Source organism: Mustelus asterias, chromosome 1, assembly GCF_964213995.1.
Source record: "Mustelus asterias chromosome 1, sMusAst1.hap1.1, whole genome shotgun sequence".
NCBI classification, from domain to species: Eukaryota; Metazoa; Chordata; class Chondrichthyes; order Carcharhiniformes; family Triakidae; genus Mustelus; species Mustelus asterias.
This window is the reverse complement of record NC_135801.1, coordinates 171,506,085-171,521,760: the sequence shown is the minus strand read 5'-3', so window position 1 is coordinate 171,521,760 and position 15,676 is coordinate 171,506,085. Positions and strand designations below refer to the sequence as shown.

At 42.0% G+C, this 15,676-nt stretch overlaps 1 protein-coding gene across 5 annotated transcripts in view; it reads right to left on the bottom strand.

Annotated features, from left to right (window-relative positions):
- Positions 1-677: 677 nt before the first annotated feature.
- The window catches only part of LOC144500356 (protein FAM53A-like), a 114,585-nt gene continuing 99,586 nt past the window's right edge, over positions 678-15,676 (bottom strand). For all 5 annotated transcript variants that reach the window (XM_078223148.1, XM_078223157.1, XM_078223129.1 and 2 more), the window contains exon 5: positions 678-1,119. In XM_078223148.1, the coding sequence (XP_078079274.1) occupies positions 784-1,119 (336 nt within the window). In that variant the 3' untranslated portion in view covers positions 678-783. The remainder of the gene's footprint in view (positions 1,120-15,676) is intronic.

Here is a 15,676-nt window from a genome sequence, read left to right as displayed (position 1 = left end):
GAATGTAGACAGCAAAAGAGCAATACGGAAAAATCCAGCAAATAAAGGAGGCACACCACAAAAGGAAATGCAAAGCAAAAGTCCATTTTATTTGATTTAAAGACTATATAAGTCTTCCTTCTAATATTGCTGAGGGGTTTGACTCCTGGGAAAATCGATCACAACAAGCAATCACAGTCTCTTTCCAAAGCTCAAGTGCTTATTACATTCTTGTGACCGGAGTACGAGATGTCCATTGTGTCCATTTGGCCATTTTGGGTTTATCAAAGCCATTAAGTTTTTTCTTTTTTTTTTAAAAAGTAAAACGTCAATTTTTTTTTGTTGAAACACTGACTTTTCCCCCCCCCACAAAAAGCAGCACTATACCCGCACCGACACCACTGTAGTTAAACCTGTATAGTTTAGTTTAATGTAGAATGCCCTTTTTTAAAGAAAAAAATCCACATCCTTGCAGAGGTCAGCTTTTCCCACCATGTCAAAAGCAATAGGTTGCAAAATATCCTCAACAGAGATGGATTTATAGAAAAATCTCTTCGTCCAAAACGTTTCTCAAACCCGAAACATTGGCAACCTTGTGTATCCAAGATAAAATTTGCTGAACCCTCTACCTTCTTCTGCGCACACATGACATGGACTACTGATGCTTTGCACAAAAAATCTTCAAGCAGCCCAAAATAACCAATAGAATTTTCTTTTAATGGACATGAGTTATGCAAAGGTAATCCTCTACCACAACAAAAAGTATAAAAACAACCAGTCTTATCTAGAACATTGTTGCAGCATTTAGTTGTTTTCTATCTGTTCTAGATCCAGATCACCACAGTCCAGCCGAAATATTCCTTCTTCAGTGCTTTCACAATCACTTGTATCTTCTTCACTTTCGCTCACAGTGACTTCTTTCCCATAATTCCTTGGATGGCAGCCATCTCTGCTCCCAGGACCATGATATCTTGCAGAATCGTGCTCTTTGACTGGACTGGAGCCTGGAGTGATGATGTTCATTAACAGGTCATTTGAGTCACAAGGTGAGGACACAATAGTCTTCATATGGTGATCATCTTCATCTTCGTCATCTTCTTCATAGTCGAGAGAGCAAAGGCTTTTTGAGTTCTTTAATGCCTGGAAAAAGACGACATCTTGATTAATCTAAAGTTCTCAGAATCATTCCACTTGCAACTATACATTTCTCGCATTAAATTCTTTTGGTCGGTAATGATTACAAAGTTTCATCCAACAGCTCTTCTACAATCGTTATGAGAAAGAAAGAGGAGAGAAAAGAGGAAAGAGAAAAATAAAATAATGAAGCATTGAAGGGGAGTTAGACAAATACATGATGGTGAAAGGAAAAGAATACACTGATAGGATGGAAGAGGAATCCTGTCGAGCAAACACCAGGCCTCATTGGTCAAATGGTTCATCTTGGTGGGGTAATATTCTACGTAAAAAGAAACATTTGCCCAGAGCATCATTTCTCCACACCTAATTGCTGGTATGGAGCCCGAGTCAGAATTAATTACTGATACATGTTAGTTGCCTTTTGCTTCCATGTATAACCCAAGTAAAGCAATCGTATTGAGCTTATTTCTGTGGCACAGTAGCACAGTGGTTAGCACTGCTGTTTCACAGCTCCAGGGACCTGGGTTCGATTCCCGGCTTGGGTCACTGTCTGTGTGGAGTTTGCACACTCTCCTCGTGTCTGCATGGGTTTCCTCCGGGTGCTCCGGTTTCCTCCCACAGTCCAAAGATGTGCGGGTTAGGTCGATTGGCCATGCTAAAATTGCCCCTTAGTGTCCTGAGATTTGTAGGTTCGAGGGGTTAGCGGGTAAATGTGCAGGGATATGGGGTAGGGCCTGGGTGGGATTGTGGTCGGTGCAGACTCGATGGGCCAGATGGCCTCTTTCTGCACTGTAGGGTTTCTATGATTCTATGATATTTCCTGGAGTTCATTCCTAAACTGGTGCAAACTACTTAAAAGTATGGAGTATATCAAAATTATTGAACTATTCCACCCCACCACCAAAAAGGAGGCAGAACCTTTACAGCTGACTCACTCCAGAATAGAATCGTAGAAATCATAGAAACCCTACAGTACAGAAAGAGGCCATTCGGCCCATCGAGTCTGCACCGACCATAATCCCACCCAGGCCCTATCCCCACATCCTTACATATTTTACCCACTAATCCCTCTAACCTACGCATCTCAGGACACTAAGGGGCAGTTTTAGCATGGCCAACCAACCTAACCTGCACATCTTTGGACTGTGGGAGGAAACCGGAGGACCCAGAGGAAGCCCACGCAGACACGAGGTGAATGTGCAAACTCCACACAGACAGTGACCCAAGCCGGGAATTGAACCCAGGTCCCCGGAGCTGTGAAGCAGCAGTGCTACCGTGCCGCCCTTAGAATAATCTATTCTAGATGCTATCATCTAACACAGGAAAACAGCCCACTGTTGCAAAGAAAAATTGCATACTGAACCAAAGAATCAAATAAGGAGGGGTATCCAAAAGGGAGGAGCAAGGAGGAAATTCCAGAGCATGGGGTCTAACAGGCTGCACTCAAAACTGCCAATTGTGTGACAAGAGAAGGGCAACTAGAATTCACTGGAATGCAAAAACAGAACTTGCACACACTGAAAATGAAGAGAATACACTGCAGAGAGAAACCGGGTTCACTTTTCAGGTTGAAAATGAGAGAGATAAATCTATGTTTCTCTCTCCAAAGATGCCGCCTTACTTACTGCGTATTGCAACTCATCCCCTGCCTTTATTTCAGATTTATTGGAGGGATTTGAACACAAGGATGAGCATTTTGCATTCAGAGCACGAGGGAACCACAAGTCATTGCAGATGGTGAATACAGAGTGAGTGGGACTTGGTGTGGTGTAAGATTTGAGCCGAGTTTGGGATGAGCTCAAGGCCAGCCAGGGTATCACTGCAATAGCCGAGTCTGGCGGTGACACAAAAGCATGGTGGATAAGGGGCTCAACAACAGTCGTACCAGAGGGAGAAGGCTTTTGTAATATGGGGTTGGAAGTTCAATTTGGTGCTAAGATTGGAAACAATTGATTCTGCCTGAAACAGGCTGAAGGAAGAGGCAAGAGAGTGGAGTTGGTGCTGGGCCCTCAGGTAGTGGCTTTGCTCTTTTCGATGTTTAACTGGTTTTAAACTCTCTCACCCAAGGCATCTCCAACCTCCCCCACAACAGAACTCCTCCAAACTTTCCATTCCTCAAGACATTGACCTCCAGAATCATCCCATCCTACTCCTCCCCCCACCTCCCACAAATGACATACCCAAGCTCTTGAATTCCCTATTTAGTTGTAAATAGAAGAACATAGTCAAAGACAGCAACGAAAAGCTACTTGCATAGGGAGCGTGAATGGTGTATAAAAATGACGTACATTACAATTCAAATATTTACTACAATGCACCTATATTAAAATTGAGCTGCTAATTACTAATGAAATTATGGCTTCCCATCTGAAAGATCAAGTAGAAAGTTGAAATTGCTGAGGACTCCCCCTCAATCTTGGCTCCCTATTTGCAGAGGCACCATTAATACCTCATCAACACAGATCAACAACACTTGCATGTAATTTCACTGTGAAAAGCCTCAAATTTACAATCCTCATCCGTATATTCAAATCCCTTTATGACTTTGCCCATCCTCATTTCCAACCTTCTCCATCACTGGAACCCACTCCAAAAAGATTAAAGTTAGTTTATTTAAAGTTTATTTTATTCGTGTCACAAGTAGGCTTACATTAATACTGCAGTGAAGTTACTGTGAAAATCCACTAGTCGCCACACTCTGGCACCTGTTCGTGTACACTGAGGGAGAATTTAGCATGGCCAGTGCACCTAACACTTTCAGACTGTGGGAGGAAACCAGAGCACCCGGAGGAAACCCACGCAGACACGGAAAACGTGCAGACTCCACACAATGACCCAAGCCGGGAATCGAACCCGGGTGTGTGGCACTGTGAGGAAGCAATACTAACCACTGTGCACTCTGTACTCTTCTAATTTCAGGCCTCATGCACATCTCCCATTTGCATCACCCCTTCATTGGCAGCTATATCTCCCAACTGTCCAGACTGCAAGCTCTGGAATTTCCCTCAACCTTCACCTCTCTACCTCTAAGTGGCACTTTGTAACCTACCTCTTTCCTGTTCTGATAGCTCTCATAGCTCAGTGTCAAATGTTGTCTGCTAACATTTCTGTGAAGGACCTTGGACTATTTTACTGTAATAATAGCATTTTATATAAATGCAAGGTACTGTCTGTTGAAACGAAGGCAGCAAATGCCCTGGCCACATGCTTAAAGGAGTCTGTGTGAAAAGGAAAAGGCTTCAGGAGAATCAGAATGGTGCTAAACCTCTTAATAATGCTTCAGCTCCTCCGCACATACAATTTATAAAGCAGATTGCAGACTTAATGAGTTCTCTGCTCATTATAAAATTTACCAGGCCTCCATCTCGCAAAACAATGTTTCAAGAAAACAATTTAGTCGACAATATTAAAGGATGTTTGGTTAACAGGGATGCAACAATCTTTTTCATACTATATATTTTCTACATCTTCATTCTAAAGGCATGTAAAGAAAAATAATCAATGTTCCTTTGGAAACTCAGAAGGACCACACAATTTCACACAAAAATCCTGGAGATAAGACTTTCGCAGTAGATTGATGGAACTCATGCTCATTAACATAAAACCTTGTGTTCTCAGTTTCAAGACACACAAGCTTGGCATAGACTGGAGTTTTTCAGGTTTTTCCACAAGTATTGCAGTTACAAATATTTTTAACTGCCCTTTTTGGATTATCTCCGACAGCAAGCTTGGAACTGATCAAATGTAGAGATACGGAAGATTAAATGACTCAAATCATATTTTAAGATCCCCAATGCTTTTCACACTATTGAAAAACAAGTTGGAGCTATTTCTTATCTCCAATCAACACTGCTGCCATTAATGCAAATAGTCCTGCAATATTAAAGCAGTAAATTGCAAAGAGATTCCTGCTTCATTTATTTACATTCCAATGGGGCATTACCTCAAGCACCCTGATCTGCATCTGCAAATCAATGAGAACACGAGTAAAATACACAAGAGGCCCATTTTTAAAAAAAGTTGGCTCTTAATGACAATAGTGCCACCATTACAGGATTTTTAAAACAGACGCCTCTGCACTTTAAAAATACATTTCAGTTGCGAATTTCCCCATCGCACTTACTGCTGAGCACATGTGGTTAAAATAGAATCCACAACAACGGGATACATAAAGCAGCTCACTTCCTTATCAAAGGGAGTGCTGATAAATTTAGATGAGACAAAAGATGGGGCAAAAGCAGCCTTTCCAGAAAGGGCATTAAAACGAATGAAGATTCACGGGGGTGATACCTGGCATGAGAAACTTGGGATACTGTGATTTATTTCCTCCACTGACAAAAAGGGACCAGGGAGATTTAATTGAAGTTTTTAAAATTATGACCTTTAATCGGCTGAACAGAAGCATCTTCTAGACCTAATAGAGGTATATAAGATGTTGAGAGGCATAGAGCGGGTAGACTCTCAGAGGCTTTTTCCCAGGGTGGAAACGGCTGCTACGAGAGGACACAGGTTTAAGGTGCTGGGGGGTAGGTACAGGGGAAATGTTAGGGGGAAGTTTTTCACACAGAGGGTGGTGGGCGAGTGGAATCGGCTGCCGTCAGTGGTGGAGGAGGCAAACTCAATAGGGTCTTTTAAGAGACTCCTGGCTGAGTACATGGGACTTAATAGGATGGAGGGTTATAGGTAGGCCTAAAAAGGTAGGGATATGTTCGGCACAACTTGTGGGGCCGAAGGGCCTGTTTTGTGTTGTAGTTTTTCTATGTTTCTTTCTATGTTTCTATCTTCCTCTGGTTGGGAGTCAGCAACAGGAGGTCAGAGATTTTTTTTTAAAAAACATGGAACTAAAATTTCAAAGCATAGAAATTCTTTGCCACAGGAAACAAGCAAAGACCACTGCAACTCAAGGGAAGAGGAACTCTTGAAGCAGAGCAAGTTTAGAAGCTTAGGCAGGGATGAGTGGTGGTGGGGAAGAAGGAATGAGGAGAGAGTAGTGCAGGGAAATTAATTAGTTCAAGACTTTTCTAGCAAGAGTTGGCACAGATACAATGGCTAAATAATCTTCTGTCCTTGTAATGTTTTGACATTCGAACTCCATTGGAAGAGGTAAAATTTCCAAGGCATCTCATACAGGTATAGTGCACCCTGGGAATCCATAGCTAAGCAATAGCATTTAAAACATCCAACATTCCCTAGCAGAAGGTGAACCTGGCCAATCAATAAACTGTTGCCCACTAGCTTAAAAAACAATCTAGAGCAGGGAGAGAGAGGGAGAGAAAAACAGGTCACAGCTGGGACTGAAAGTTGATAAATCCTCTGGACATAATAATCATCAATTTTGAAAGAGATGGTGGATACATTCATTGGTGGTCATCTACCAAAATCCTATAGATTCTGGAACAGCTCCTGCAGATTGGAAGGTAGCAAATGTAATCACAATATTTAAGAAAGGAGGGAGAGAAAACTGGGAACTATAGACCTCTTAGCCCATCAGTAGTAGGGAAAATGCAAGAATCTATTATAAAAGATGGACACTTTGGAAATAAAGTAGGGTTCGGCAGAGTCAACATGGATTTATGAAAGGGAAATCATGTATTTATTTGTTTTTAAGGATGTTACTAGTAGTATAGGTAAGGGGGAAACCAATATATACAATATATTTGGATTTTCAGAAGGCTGGGTCCACACAGGGTCAGTAAGCAAAATTAGAGAACAGGGGATTGGAGTAATATAGTGGTATGGATTGAGAATTGGTTAACAAGCAGAAAGCAAAATAGGAATGAACGGGTGATTCTCTGGTTGGCAGGCTATTGGGGCACCACAAAGATCAGTGCTTGGGCTCCAGCTATTCACAATATGTACGATTTGAACTTGGGTATCAAATATAATATTTCCAAATTTGCTAATGACAAAATTAGGTGGAAATGTTAGTTATGAGGAGGATGCAAGGAGGGCTTAAGGGGATTTAAACAGACCAAATGATCATGCAAAAAAAACAGATGGAATATGTTGTTCCAGGTGCTCTGGCTTCCTCCCACAATCCAAATATGTGCGGGTTAGGTTGATTGATCATGATAAATTGTCCCTTAGTGTCAGGGACTAGCAGTCTTGATGGGCCAAATGGCCTCCTTCTGCGCTGTAGGGTTCTATAAAGTGGAAACTATCTTACTTTAGTAGGAAAAACAAAAATGCTGAGTATTTCTTAAATGGCGAGAGATTGGGAAGTGTTGATACCCAAAGGGATCTGCACGTTTTTGTTTATAAGTCACTGAAGGGATGCAGCAAGCAACTAGGAAAGCAAATAGTATGTTGACCTTTACTGCAAAAGGATTAGAGTACAGGAGTGAAGAAACCTTGCTGCAATTGTGGAGAGTCTTGGTGAGAGCACACTGAGTATTGGTCTCCTGACCAATGGAAGGAGATATTTGCCATGGAGGGAATGCAATGAAGGTTCACCCCGAGATGGTGGCATTGCTGTAAGGGGAAAGATTGAGACTCTTAATTTTCATTCACGGGATGTGGGCGTTGCTGGTTGGACCAGCATTTATTGCCCGTCCCTAACAGTCCTCCATTTGGAGGCCTATATTCACTGGAATATAGCATTGAAGCACACTAAATTCTTAAAGGCAAGGTGATTGAAGAAGGGTGTTTTCCTTGATTGGGGCTCTAGAACGAAGGGACACAGTCTCAATAGGAGGCCAGTCCATTTAGGACTGAGAGGAGGAGGAATTTCTTCACTTGAGGATGGTGAATCTTTGGAATTCTCTACCCCAGAGTTCTATGGAGGTTGTCGTCGAGTATACTCGAGACACAAGGGCAATAGATTTCTAGATATTAAAGGTATCGAAAGATTTATGGATCATGCAGGAAAATGGCAGAGATAGATGATCAGCTATGATCAGGCTGAATGGCGGAGCAGGCTAAATGGTCTACCCTAGCTCCTATTTACTGTGTTTTATTCCCATTTGGTAAACAATTGCTAAAAAAAAATACATTAATTAAGGTAATATAGGAAATTGAAGGCCCTTAAATTTCTTGTCATACAAATGTCAACTTGTAACACCTTTTGGTAAGGTGGCGGTTACTGGAGTCAACATTGCTAGACTTTAGTGTGGTTAAACCGAACTCCTCCTAAACTGTATCAGTTGGAGGATTACTTTATAATTCACCATCACTTTAACAGCAGCTGTAAAATTGCACAAGCAGTGAAATGTGAAGAACGTCCCACCACAAGTGAGCTTGATCAGAAATCTGAACTGTCAGAGAAGAATTAGAAAGTTCATTGCATTGTACTGTCAACTAAGATCTGTCTTTATGTAGACTACATAAACAAGTCACCCTACACAAATTTAAAATATCTTAAAATAAGGTCAAATTTCTAATGATATTCCATACGTGAAGTAGCACAAGAACAAATTGAAATTGCAGGTTGTAAATTAGCACATGTCGGCGAGACATTTTCTTTACTTTTGCAGACAAATAGAAAACGTAAAAATAAAAAAATTGGCAGATTCAGTTTGGGAGGAGGAACATGAGACGATATACAAAGAAAGAGTGCAACTCTAGAGTGGGGTGGGGCAGAGAAAGGCCTGGGTGTGTGCGCACACGCATAGGTAATGGAGGGTGGCTGGACAGGGCGAGGAAGCAGTTTACAGCATTCTATTATAGGCGGGGGCATTTTGTACAGGAGCAGAATGGTTGTGTTGAACTTGTATAGGACACGTTCAGCCTCGGCTGCAGTGTCACGTCCAGTTCTGGACGCCACAAATCAGTAAGGATGTGAAGGCATTGGAGAGAATGAAGAAACAATTCCCAGGAATGCTTAACAAGAACAGAGGACACCAGAAAAACTCAGCAGGTCCGCCAGCATCCACTAGGAGAGAAACAGAGTCAACGTCTTGAGTCTTTTGACTTTTCATCAGAATCCCAGAAATGTTTCCTGGGATGCGGAACTTCAGATGTGAAGATAGACTGGAGATGTTGGAACTGTTTCCCTTGGAGTAGATCGACGAGAGATTTGATAGAGGTGTTCAAAATTATAAGGGAGTTATGACAGAGTAGATGGGGAGAAATTATTCACTTTGGTGGAAGGACCAAGAATGAGGGGACTGAATGAGGGGGCACAGATTTGGAGTGACTGGCAAAAGAAGCAAAGGCGACGAGGAAAAGCTTTACAGTGAATGGTTGGGGTCCGGAATGCACTGCCAGGGAGTATGGAGGAGGTAGGTTCAATCGAAGCGTTCCAAGGGGAATTAGATGGTTATCTGGAAAGGAAGAATGGGCAGAGTTACAGGGAGAAGGTGGGGAAATGGCACTAGCTGAATTGCTCATTTGGAAAAGCCAGAGCAAACAGTAATGGCCTCTACCTACGCTGCAACAATTCTGCGATTACGAATAATCATCTGTTAAGTAACGCTGGTAGCCTATCATTGTCCCAAAACGTGTTTTCTAACCAAAGTATATTTGATGTACCTGCAGGTGCAATATTCAGTCAAGTTATTTGTTTATGATAGAACTTCTCTTTCTTAGGCTTGGTTGCCCAATCCAATAATGAGACCCTTCTCCTATATGACCCAGAGTTGAACTTGCTCCCTCTCTTGTCAGCTAATGGTTCTGGAGTCCCCACCCTGTACACAAGCAGGTAACAAATCCAAGTGGTCAGCCATGTTAAGTTGCCTAAACCGTATGAGGATGATTTATCACTTACTGTTTCACTGATTTATGCACTCAAGACTGATTCTTTTTTGCTCATGGACTTACACGTGTCTTTTGTATAAAAGAAATAGCTGTGCTTATAAAATGCTAGCCTCAGGAACCTCAACACACTGCAGATAAACAACTGCACTCAAATACATATACAATGCAATTGATGTGCGAAAATGTATTTTTTTGCCTTTGCACAAGGGACATTTAAAGATGCGAATTAAGTTTCTGCCTGCCTTCCTCCTGCCCACCTAATACTTGTGTTGATAATCACTGGGAAGCTCATCCTTTTGGGATGGTAGCTTCTTCAATCCAAAATCATTTATTTTTTGCATCAAACCAAAATGTGGGGTTCCAGGAATAAGACAAAGGTCGATCAAATGTTATTAACACCACTCCTTGTGCAGTGTCTGGAGCAACCAATAAAATTAAGGCTTATGAATTGTGCTCATAAGTGCAGCAATCCCTTAAGAGCCTTGAGCTGTACCAAAATCTGGAAGTATTGTATCTATGTAAACAATGGACAGCAGCACTAAAGATAAAGTGACATTGTATTTGCATGCATTCATATTTGAATGAAAGAAAGCAGAGTAAAAGATACAAAACTCCATGTGCAATGCTTATTCAGATTGGAAATATAACTGGTTAGATTGGGTTTTTGTTTTTGGGGGTGGGGGTGGGGTGATGGTGTGAGAAAGGTGTAAGGTAGTGGTGTGGCAGAGGGAAAACAGACCCACCAGGATAGCAAGAAATCAGAATACACTGAACCGGCGGGTAAAACATTTGTTGCAGGGTAACATTAGTAATAATGAAATTTGTTTGACATCATTTTCTTTCCCAGAGGCCTTGATTTGGTCATTCTTTAGACAAGTTAGAGCCAAAGACCAAGAAGAAACTGTGAATGCAGAGGTTACTTCATTAAAGCCCTCTCCAGAGTTAATTTCACGCTGCGATCCCCACGGTGATCTGAAAGCAGCAAGATGCCAGATGCACTCAGTGCTTGCCACCTTAGTAGTGCTCTTTCATTGCACCAAAAGCCTCTGGTCTCTATTCAGAACCAAGTACCCCAGCCTGTTAGCCTGTTATCTGCTGTCACAGCACAAAGCACTGGTTTGTTTGCAGCTCAGCCTTGACGGTTGATTATCATCTCTAGAGTCCAGCCTACTGCTATCGGTTTTCCTTCTTCCCAAGCCTGTTGGAATTTGAACTTTAAATGGATGCTCCTCAGAAACGATAGATAAAAAGACTCTTTGATTGTTCATGCATTGCTCAAAAAGAAAGGGCTAAGATCTATCTTCGGCTTAGCCTGGCTATAGCCTATCCAGTAGCTCCCATTCTGAAGGAAGGCTTTTCGCCTGTAGCTACAGTATTCACTTCCATTCAGAAAAAGAATCCTCAGGTTTAACTAGGTTTCTTCTGAATGAAGAGGCTTTATTTTGGTTGACAGCCAACTTTCAAACCTAACCATGCACATACACACACGTATGCTGAGGGACACTCCAGTCCTGTCCTCTCATGCATTCATTTGGAACTCAGTAAATATTAGTATATTTGCTTTCCTTCACAATTCTTAGTGTACTTTTAACCGGAATGGAAGATTTTATTTTGCCAAGTCGATCACTTCATTTGGCCCAAGGTCACAAGTAGGATTTCAAGACGTGAGTTTGAACATTCTAATGCCGTTGCCTTCAGTATTCAACAATGTAACCCTTAACTGATTAAAACTTGAGTGCATAAATTGCAGTTCACTCAGTAACAGATGACAGTAATTTCCACAAATGAGCTGAGCACCTCTGGACTTTGAGTTGATATTTATATGGTGAAAATTACTAGAAGCCACGTGAATTTACCCGAGTCAACACAAACTGTCGGCAGTTTTTGGTGTTATAATTTACTGCAACTGCATTCGTAACTTACCAAAAAAATGTCAGTTTCAAGTTCTAAAAAAATGTTGTTTCCTTCAGATAATGAACATATTATGGTCACAAATTTATATACATGTGAAAGGCACTAAATTTGATCATTTGTTTGCCCATCTCATCTTCTACCAAGTCCTGCCTCCAAAAAAAAGTCAAGACTTTTACCATTAAAAATATAGTAGGATGCCTTCAGCAAAAATCATCCATTTTTAGTTTGTCGGTTGAAAATAATTTGGTAACAAAATTCTCATTTGGCTATGCCTCAAATTCTACATAGGTAAACAATTGATTTTTCCTATTATTTCACTGTTTATAAATCAAGTAAGCTTCCAGTGTCAGTAATATTGCATCAGGGAATGAACCAAAACTCTTGTCCTGCTGTGATTTGTACAAATGAAAGCATCGACAACATAGGTCGGTGCTAGACCTTTTCCAAGAACTGGCCAGCAAACTTGTGACCCTTGGGATGATGTGCTCATATCCTAAAAAATGCAATTCCAGCAGCTTTGTTGGCTCTCAATCCTTGGTCAGAACTGGCAGTGTTCAAGTTGGACAGTAGATTCAAAGTACATTAACTAGGTTCTCAGTGCAATGCAGCAATTCAATAAAAAGTAAAGTAAGTCGTCATAGGGGAGAGCAGCACCTGGGACTATGACTGGAAGAGCTGAGCTGTGGGGATTTAACAGAGGGTCACCACAACTCAGGCGAGGGACAAGGTTGAGAAGGCGGGCCTACATTAATAACCTCGGCTGGTATGGGAATTAAACCCACGCTGTTAGTATCATCCAGCCAACTGAGCTAAACCAACTCCTCAGCAGTTCAATACTTGATGGTGCACCGAGGTATCTTCTGCATGTCCAGCTGGATGGTTGCATTTAAAGGATATAGGAATTCTCCTGATATCCTGTGAGAATGACAGGATTAAAATTCCACTCCCCCAGTGAATACCAAAAAAGGTTAGATGTTCATTTTGTTACCATATAACAGGAATCGCTGGAAAATAAATTTATTGAGCTAAATCTAGAGATATCTTAGCCAGCTAAAAAAAGTGCCGCATAGAATACTGCAAGTTATACTAACAGTTTTATAGTGGACATTAGTGGGAACTTGTGTATGGAGTCAGTAGAGATAGGTGAGGTGATGAATGAATACTTTTCTTCAGTGTTCACCAAGGAGAGGGGCCATGTTTTTGAGGAAGAGAAGGTGTTACAGGCTAATAGGCTGGAGGAAATAGATGTTCGGAGGGAGGATGTCTTGGCAGTTTTGAATAAACTGAAGGTCGATAAGTCCCCTGGGCCTGATGAAATGTATCCTAGGATTCTGTGGGAGGCAAGGGATGAGATTGCAGAGCCTTTGGCTTTGATCTTTGGGTCCTCGCTGTCCACGGGGATGGTGCCAGAGGACTGGAGAATGGCGAATGTTGTTCCTCTGTTTAAGAAAGGGAATAGAAATGACCCTGGTAATTATAGACCGATTAGTCTTACTTCGGTGGTTGGTAAATTGATGGAAAGGGTCCTTAGGGATGGGATTTACGACCATTTAGAAAGATGCGGATTAATCCGAGATAGTCAGCACGGATTCGTGAAGGGCAAGTCGTGCCTCACAAATTTGATAGAATTTTTTGAGGAGGTAACTAAGTGTGTTGATGAAGGTAGGGCAGTTGATGTCATATACATGGATTTTAGTAAGGCGTTTGATAAGGTCCCCCATGGTCGGCTTATGATGAAAGTGAGGAGGTGTGGGATAGAGGGAAAGTTGGCCGATTGGATAGGTAACTGGCTGTCTGACCGAAGACAGAGGGTGGTGGTCGATGGAAAATTTTCGGATTGGAGGCAGGTTGCTAGCGGTGTGCTGCAGGGATCAGTGCTTGGTCCTCTGCTCTTTGTGATTTTTATTAATGACTTAGAGGAGGGGGCTGAAGGGTGGATCAGTAAATTTGCTGATGACACCAAGATTGGTGGAGTAGTGGATGAGGTGGAGGGCTGTTGTAGGCTGCAAAGAGACATAGATAGGATGCAAAGCTGGGCTGAAAAATGGCAAATGGAGTTTAACCCTGATAAATGTGAGGTGATTCATTTTGGTAGGACAAATTTAAATGTGGATTACAGGGTCAAAGGTAGGGTTCTGAAGACTGTGGACGAACAGAGAGATCTTGGGGTCCATATCCACAGATCTCTAAAGGTTGCCAGTCAAGTGGATAGAGCTGTGAAGAAGGCCTATAGTGTGTTAGCTTTTATTAACAGGGGGTTGGAGTTTAAGAGCCGTGGGGTTATGCTGCAACTGTACAGGACCTTGGTGAGACCACATTTGGAATATTGTGTGCAGTTCTGGTCACCTCACTATAAGAAGGATGTGGAAGCGCTGGAAAGAGTGCAGAGGAGATTTACCAGGATGCTGCCTGGTTTGGAGGGTAGGTCATATGAGGAAAGGTTGAGGGAGCTAGGGCTGTTCTCTCTGGAGCGGAGGAGGCTGAGGGGAGACTTAATAGAGGTGTATAAAATGATGAAGGGGATAGATAGAGTGAACGTTCAAAGACTATTTCCTCGGGTGGATGGAGCTATTACAAGGGGGCATAACTATAGGGTTCGTGGTGGGAGATACAGGACGGATATCAGAGGTAGGTTCTTTACGCAGAGAGTGGTTGGGGTGTGGAATGGACTGCCTGCAGTGATAGTGGAGTTAGACACTTTAGGAACATTTAAGCGGTTATTGGATAGGCACATGGAGCACACCAGGATGATAGGGAGTGGGATAGCTTGATCTTGGTTTCAGATAAAGCTCGGCACAACATCGTGGGCCGAAGGGCCTGTTCTGTGCTGTACTGTTCTATGTTCTATGTTCTATGGTTTCATTTAAACAGATAACATTTTAATCCTGTCATCCTCACAATGACTACATTCAGTTTTGACTCCAACATCCATAAATCGGACTTGCCCAGATTTAGCCACCATATACACTAACAGCAACCAAGCATGTGTTATTTGCCTGATTATAGAATACGAGCAGCTTAGAGGTTCTTGATCCTCAATCAAGATTATTCTAACCTTGGCCGCATTTACCATTTAGTTGCAAATTCACTAAATGCAAAATGTGTAGCCGAGTTCAGACTGTAGTTTAAGCTGCACACACTATATGAATGCCATTATTACTAAAACAGTCTCCACAAGGCAACAAAAATAGATATAGGCTTTGGGCATCAGTTTACAGGAGATCATATAGCAAAAACGTTTTCAACCAGGTACTAACTGAATTGTCAGGCTTACAAAGCATGGAGAAAATGGTAGGATTAAACATTGCACAGAATTTCTCTCAATATTAGACTTGGGAAATGCGCTGAAAAAAACTTTTGTTTACACTTTGCCTCTTGGGAACATCCCAAAACTATCACAGGATGCACTGCTTCAAGATTGCAGCGATTCATGCAAGCAAATTTGTATCTGTATGCAAAATTACTGTGTTGAATCACTGGAAATTCTGCTTTTCATAGAATCCCTACAGTACAGGAGGAGGCCATTCGGCCCAGCAAGTCTGTACCAACCACAATCCCACCAGGCTCTATTCCCATGACCCCACACATCTACCCTGCCAATCCCTGACACTAGGGTTAATTTAGCATGGCCAATCAACATAACCTGCACATCTTTGGACTGTGGGAGGAAACTGGAGTACCCAAAGGAAACCCACGCAGAAAGGGTGAGAAAGTGCAAATTCCACAGACAGTGATCAGAGGCCGGAATTGAACCTGGCTTTTGGTGCTGTAAGCTGGGACATCAGGGAAATTCTCTGCTTCTCAAACTGATGTCATCTTAACAGGCACTTAAATAGTCAGCAGGGTCTCCATTTTAATGCCTCAAGTCAAAGACAATACTACGTTCCCTCAGTACCACACGGTTAGCTTGAATGATGTGTTCAAGCAATCTCACTGACTAAGAGTGGAGAGT